The sequence below is a fragment of the Micropterus salmoides genome, unplaced genomic scaffold (genome assembly GCF_014851395.1).
Source record: "Micropterus salmoides isolate LMB-PRFRI ecotype aquatic unplaced genomic scaffold, ASM1485139v1 Ms_hic_scaffold_2575, whole genome shotgun sequence".
NCBI lineage: Eukaryota > Metazoa > Chordata > Actinopteri > Centrarchiformes > Centrarchidae > Micropterus > Micropterus salmoides.
The window spans coordinates 28,904-36,266 of record NW_024041790.1 but is presented as its reverse complement, the minus strand read 5'-3'; the positions used below and the strand labels follow the sequence as shown (position 1 = coordinate 36,266).

Sequence of the window (7,363 nt, the reverse complement as noted above, 5' to 3'; positions counted from 1 at the left end):
CCCCCTTTTCCCCCTTTTCAGCCATCCTCTCATTTTTGCTTGTCGCCTCTCATAAACCCAAACTCACCAACCCATCTCTTTTTTGCTTTTCCCCAGAATCAACAACATCCACCACTGCAGACTGTGCAACAGGCTGCAAACCAAGTAAGTTTGCAATTCTCCAAATTCCTGAGAAAACAAGTGTCAATGACAAGGTTACTAAACCAGCCGTTTTTGCTGGCTGCATTTTTTTTTGCCACATTCTAGAACATCCTCTGACCTGCTGTCACTTGATTAATGACACTCTGCAGGGCAAATTGCTCATCACATCTTGTGTCTCATGTCTCATCAGTCATGTTGTTTTAACAGATATAATAATGCCATTTTCTGTAACTATTTGTATAGAAACATACACAATAACACTGAGTAAGTGTTTAATGAAATGTGATTTAACATAAAAAACCATCCTGTAAACTGGTGAGTGAGTTTCCTATTGGCTCATACAGTAGCTTAGCTGTGCACATTCACATACAAAATAACTGATAAGATACATCATTCATCATTTTTGGCTGTCTTATTATAACAACATGGTAATAAAATACAACTTTACTTCACCTGACATGTGTTTTGCATATTGTTACTTCTCTTGTTTGACCTTCACTATGTGGAATGATGTTAGTGCAGTTTGACACTAGAAGGCTGTTTTCACATTCATCTGCTAAAGGGAGAGTTCAAGTTAAATTTGAGTTTAGGACTTGTATGTATCAGCCTGATTTTGTGACATCGCAACTAATTTAGGAGCCAATCATGGCAGCAGTTGACTTCTTGTGTCCAGCAGATACACTTTTAAAGTATGTGCCTTTTAAACCTTTTTACTGGGTCATTTAACTTTTGATTGAAAAACATTTCAGAAAAAAAAAATTAAGTTAATTAAGTGTTTAATTTAATTATTTATGTTTTAAGATATGTCTGGAAGGGATTTTTAAGGCTAATCTGGAATAGCTTGTTGTAAAGTCTGTGGTTTACTCTGATATTTACAATGAACAGTTGAAGGTGGCTTATCATTATATTGCATTTTTGCCACTTCTCAAAGTCATCTGTTAATTGTACATCATGAAAAGCTTATAATAAATATGTAAGTTGATAATAAATCAAAGAAACACTAAGTGTTAAAAAAAAGCAACTTGTTGGTATTGTCTTTAATGTCCATTATAGTCCATGAGTTACAGAGTAACATATAATAGTAAATGTCTCCTGAATCACGATTTTTTACTAAAAATGTTAGGATGTGGAGGGGGAAAATCATGTTTGTATTGTTTTGTTTTTTGTCTCAGATTCTGAACTGAGGTTGACTGAGGTGGTGGAGCGAAGCCTTCTCTCTTTACTGTTCATACCCCTCCTAGCCCTCGTATTCCTGCTTGTGTGGAAGGTGAGCTGACCTTTGACCCTGTTAAACTTCCTGAGGCCCTCCGGAGATAAGGTTTTTTATGTGGTCTATTTTATTGCCTGGAGATGCCGCTTTGAAAGATGGAATTTATTACAACTGGCGACGGCTTTTCAACTTTCTGCAGATGCTGTGCAGACTGTGTAGATCTGAGCTGTGGTGATTTCCACTGAAACTAACAACTTTGGCATGCAAAATGATTTCCTACCCTGAAACAGGTTCGATCACGGAGGAACGAGGAGGATCTTCAACAGAATCCTGGAGAAGATGTACTCTTCACAGGAACAGAAGGGAATGCACCTCCACTAGATGCTGAAATATCAGAAAAGTAAGCTTTTTTCTTTCATGATTCGATTTCAGTGCCAAATTGCAATGGAACAGGAAGCTATTCCCCTCTATGTAACTCACTGCCTCTTCACACGGTGAATTAATTACTTGCTCCATACCAAATGGGTGCAGACAGTGGTAGAGGCTCTGATTTTATTAATTGCTCATGTAGAGCTGCAAAGTTTAGATTAAGAAAAAAATATGTATTATTCATTGACAAATTTGTTTTGAGATATGAATGGTTTAGCCTCATTTGAAGGAGTTAAAAACTGCCACTCTGATAGCATTAACCAAAAAAAGCCACTAAAGTTTTTTGGAGCTTGACTCATGTCACGGACCAAAAGACAGGATATATCAGCCTGTACTGCTTCAATTTTGACCATCCTCTTTTATTCTGTCTCTTGTGAAGCCCTCAACTTATTGGAAGTACAATATTAAATCACAGTTGTACCCCTTTAAAGGGGGGCAACAGAAAATGTTTTCCCCTGGGGCTCCCCAGCAGGTTATGGTAGTTTTCTTCATTATTATGGCTTTGGCTGTTCAAATAGTAATAATATCCCTGTTTCTGTGTTACATGAATTCACAAACAAAACAATGATTTTCTCTTTTCTTTTCTCTCTGACTGCACTGATCACTCAGCTGTGTAGGAAGTGAAGTATAGTGTCTAATACTGTTTTTCTGTCCAATTACAGAAACATGTTGAACGTCATTGAAACAGTGTAATGCTTCTACCCTTCAATGTTCTTCAATGTAATTGGTGAGATTTTTTTATACCACGTTAAATTATAGTGGTTAAATTATTATAGTGACAAAAACAAAATCTATGTTTAAAGTTTTTTGACACTGAGCTCTAAAACCTCTCCCTACTCTTTTCTCTCACAGGGCTCTCCTCTTTTCTCTTGTTGGTGTCCAAACGTGATGAAAAACAAACATGAAGCGGAATAGTGAGATTTCAGAGGTAAAAGACCTGTTTTTGACTGCTCTCCAGATCCACGATGGCAGGTTCACAATTGCCATGATCAAGATTCTTCTGGTTAAACTACCATATGGATACTCTTGCCTTTCTTGTAAGACTGCGTTAACCCCATGCTTTTGGAAAAGACTGTGAGATTTTAGCAGAAAGCAAACCCCATACCACACCCTCACTGGATTCTCTGGCTCCTGCAAATCGTGATTCTGAACCTGCTGCATCATGAACTCTTTGGAGAAAACTTTGCTTCCCCCTCAGCATGTTCCTACAGTCTGACTGTGTTTTGGGGCCCACAAGTTCATCTTCAAAAAGCAAAGCAGAGAGTGACTGACACTGGTAATCTGTTGTGTGAACTGAGGCATGAATTACTACCTCTGGTGACACTCATGTTAACCACATCCTCAACTGCTCAACAGTTTCCTCCTTCCTCCTTAGTCTGGGGTTTCCCAAAGAATATAATGTTAAACAAGGTTTAGTTCCAAGGTGTAGTCATATTGTCTGGTTTAGGCATGTACCCATGGGGGTGTATGATGTATTTATTTATTGGTGGCGGCACTGAGCTGCTTCTGTTGATACAACTGAAATGTTTCAAGTGATCATTTAAGAGCACCTCTATTAATGGGTCACATTTAAAGAACAATCTGTATAGTAACACATTGTAAACCCAAAAAACACATTCCCGAACAAGTTACATTTCCTCGTATGATGTTATTGTTATTGTTGGTATATGACGCGGGTGATTTAGGTTTGTGTGAATGGATTACATAGAGGAAAAACATACAGTATACAAATATGCTGCTTTGACTAACTTACATTTAGACCATTGAAATCTGCAATAACTTTCTGCTAACAAGTATCAGGGATGACTTCTGCGGATCCAGGATTTTTTTTTTTAATAAGGTGAATTCAGAACATAGGTGTCAGACACATGTAAGAGAACAATGGGCCTCCCATAGTAAATGTTAGCTCAACAATGCCTTTATTATTTTTTTTACTTATCTCACCTTTATGCTTGCAAGGCAAAAACGGTTACAGAAGAGATTTATGATGGCCATTCCTCTTTGAAAGTAAAAGAAACTCCCACAATTTGTAAAAGGAGAAACACAGTTTGTAAAGACAAAAAATGATTTTATGAAATACACAAATGATATATAATATAAAATAATGTAAAACATTTAATTCAAGCTATCAATTCTTGACTGTTTACTCAACTACCAATATACTAGCAAAGTAAACCCATTAGCTTAGACTGTTCACTCACATGGTTCTGTTCTGTTCTTACTGACTTTGCCTTTGTCCAGTATAAGGCATGTGCTTGCATAATAAAACTCGTTACAGACAATCTGACAAAGCTAGTTAGCATTTATCAAGATTGACATTCTTATGAAATGCTGAAGGATGATACCACTGTTTATGAAATTTACAGATATGCACGTTAGTTATTTTCACAATCCACAAAGCTGGTCACATGGGAATACCATGCAGACCTAAATATCAATTTTGCCTTAATGTTGCGCCATAATACACTGTCAAAGAAAGTGTACTGTCATCTTCTTCACATACTGAACTGTCGCACAATGGTATAACTTTCAAAAAGCATTTTTAAAGAAGCATGGTGAGTTTTAGAGTTGTTTTTCTCCGTTAGATAGAGATGTGAAGGGCAGGAAATCATTTACTGCAAGTCAAATCCACATAGTACCCTGCCTCCCTTCCTATTGATCTGATAAGTTAGGAGCTGGAGGGGCTCCCTGTCTCAGTCATAACAGATATTATCAGCTCTAAGGAGTAAAGCAACATGTTTAAAAACATAACAGGGCTTGACTCCCACAAGGCCTTGCCCAAACGCAAAGTAAAGTGAATCAATAATGGATTTTAGGTATTAAGATAATTATTAAGATTATTAATGACAATCAGTAAAGAGGTAGGAGTGTGAACGGGGCACGCTGGCTGTGACCTTTCCCATCAGGCCGCCCTACTGCAAATAGCTGACAATGATAAAGTGGCAGGACACTAACATCCGTTTCTGTATCTAGTTTGAGTATTTTTATCATGTTTGTGGTCTTACATTGTACCATGTCCATTCTTGGTGTTGTGCCTTGTTTGATTAGTGTGATTGACTCTGTGTGTAAATGTCAAAAGCCTGTCTATGTTTCTGTGTGGTAGCAGAAAGTGGAGAGATCATGACAGAGGAGATTAGTTTAATTTGACCACAATAAGCCAGCAGATATGAATGCTAATTTCTCTCTCTTTTTATCTGAACTCAAAATCATGATAGCAGTAGTAGATAGTAGAGGTAGTTGGCTTGACCTGTGCCCAGTTATGATTCGGACGGTTTTCTGTAAAAGGAGTGCTTCAGTATGTGAAAACTTGGCAGAATAAACTGCAGTGGTTGTGACATTTCTGTCCATGCATTACATTTTAGCCTTTGTAACCTTTAGCAAACAGTTCATCTGGTAACTGCTTGTTTCTTGTGTATACGGGACTATATGTTGGGAATTTTTCTTCTAGGAGACGAGATTATATTGTGCAAAACTGAATCTGTGTTTGAAAAAAAGTATACCACATTGGTGTTCATATAGTTCAGAGCAACAGTACCTTTCAGCATCAATAGCTGGAATTCTTTGGTGTGGTAAAGTATTGTTTGTTGTGTTGAACTGCAAGATAATTTTATTCATTCAAAAATGCATTTTTGAAGAGTACTACCTGTGCCGCATTCTCTACGTCAGTTTAACTGATTCTGTGTTAGAGACAGCATACCACATTGGTGTTCATATAGTCCACAGCAACTGTATTTTTAGCAGGAATATCTGAAATTACTGGTGGTGTAGAGTACTATTATTTGGAAGCTTTTAGCCAGTTATTTCTACTTAAAAATGCATTTTTGAATGATATTGGAGCATACTATCTATGGCAGTTTGGACCTGAGACTTTCTCTTCGATCATCTTTAGGTTTCGCTTCTCTACATGATGACTATTACGTGCAGTGCCCAGTATTCTGACAGAGACACAGGCTAGTCTAGCCACAAAAAACAAACAAGGTATATTATGTCAAAAGTTGCTTTTTATACATAGTCTATGAATATCATGAGCTGCAACAGGTCTAAGCTGTGAACAAATACAAAACACGGTCTCCCATTTTCCTGTCTTTGCGAGAGCCTCAAACAGTCAGTATGTCTGATGCATGGAAGCCAGAAACCGAGCAATTTCATGCATTAGTCTAGAGAATGACTGCCCTTAAATGCTGTTCCTATGTGGGTTGTTGTGTGGTCTGAGAGTGAGCAGAGCTGCATCCTGAACAGTGCTTTTGGGCTCAAGTTATCCAATCCATCCCACTTCAGTGGGTGAATCAAATGGCTCTAGGCAGGAAAAAAGTCTGGGTGCCAAAAAGCAAATGTAATTATTGCCTGGTTGGTATTCTGGGTGAAAACTCTACTGTATTCTGTATTTTTGTATTTAAAGAAACATATATGAGATATGAATAAAGTACACGTATCCAAATGTTACTTTTTAGGTCTGTGTGTTGTTCAGGAATTTTAACTTCAAATTCCATATGTCTCTTTTCAAAGTGAGTCTGTCAAACTTGGTGCTTTGCACTCATTTTTTTCACTTTGCAAACATTTGCTTCAGGTAAAATAGCATAGCTGCAGACATGTAGGGTGACTGTAATTACCAACATGCCTCTAGGAATATACAAGTTTCAAACTGCATGTTTGTAGCATTTGAAATGCAAAACCAGTTAAACCAGTTGTGGCCTGCTTTTAAAAGGAAGCACAATTTTAGAAAACTATACATTAACAGTAATTTAGTTTAGTATGTTTCTCCCTTTCTCAATTACATTATTAGAGATTAGAGAGTTAATGATTTCCAATTTGATTCCAAAAAAACTATTGTCCAAGAAAAGCTTATGCTCTTCAACGATGTGCTTTTTAAGGTATTTTCTTCACTTAACTGCATGTTTAGGTAGATTAATGTTCTTCAGTTGTCAAATTTTATTCACTAAATCACACTGAGCTCCAAGGATAACTTGGGAAAAGCTGCCAAGAATAATCTGTTATGTGTCAGGTTAACTTAAAAATGGGTAAATCAAATATCATATTGCCTTGAAGGGTTTCAGTTCTCCCAGAAGAGTATTAACAATAAAATGCAAGACTATAGCGTCAGCTTGACCATGTTTAAATAAAGCAATAACACCAGAGGGAGTACTTAGCCTTCAGCCTTCTGTCTATGGCCACTTCACAATGGTGCCAATATCTCACGGTTTAGCATGACCTTGAGTATGTTATTGCTTTTATGCAACATTTAGCACATCTGGCATAAACAACACAGAAGATTTGCTCAGTTCTGATAAATTAATTTTTATTTTCTGTCAAGATAGACTGCCAGTTCTGAGGCCTGTACTATGAAGCAGGATTTGTGGTTAGCGACGTAACTTCAGGTTCAACTATGGGTTTCCAGGGTTTTGGTTGTTCACTTCTTAATAGGCCACACCACCATGTCAACTTACTCTGCCCAACTAACCTGCTCTGGTTATGTGTGCGATGACAGATCAACACGCTTAATACCTGTGTAGGTGGCGCCTACTGAGCCTTTTCATTGTGCTTTCAGAAATTTATTGAAGCTCTAAGGCCTTCTACTTGTTGTAC

The 7,363-nt window shown here is 37.4% G+C and overlaps 1 protein-coding gene across 1 annotated transcript; it reads left to right on the top strand.

Moving 5' to 3' along the window:
* Nucleotides 1-96: 96 nt before the first annotated feature.
* On the top strand, nt 97-6,223 carry LOC119919143 (the record flags this gene model as incomplete). Its single annotated transcript, XM_038739612.1, is given in 5 exon segments — nt 97-144; nt 1,314-1,408; nt 1,642-1,751; nt 2,443-2,507; nt 2,633-6,223. Coding segments are annotated over 4 exon segments (284 nt in total), but the record flags the coding sequence as incomplete, so codon positions are not given.
* Nucleotides 6,224-7,363: the final 1,140 nt, after the last annotated feature.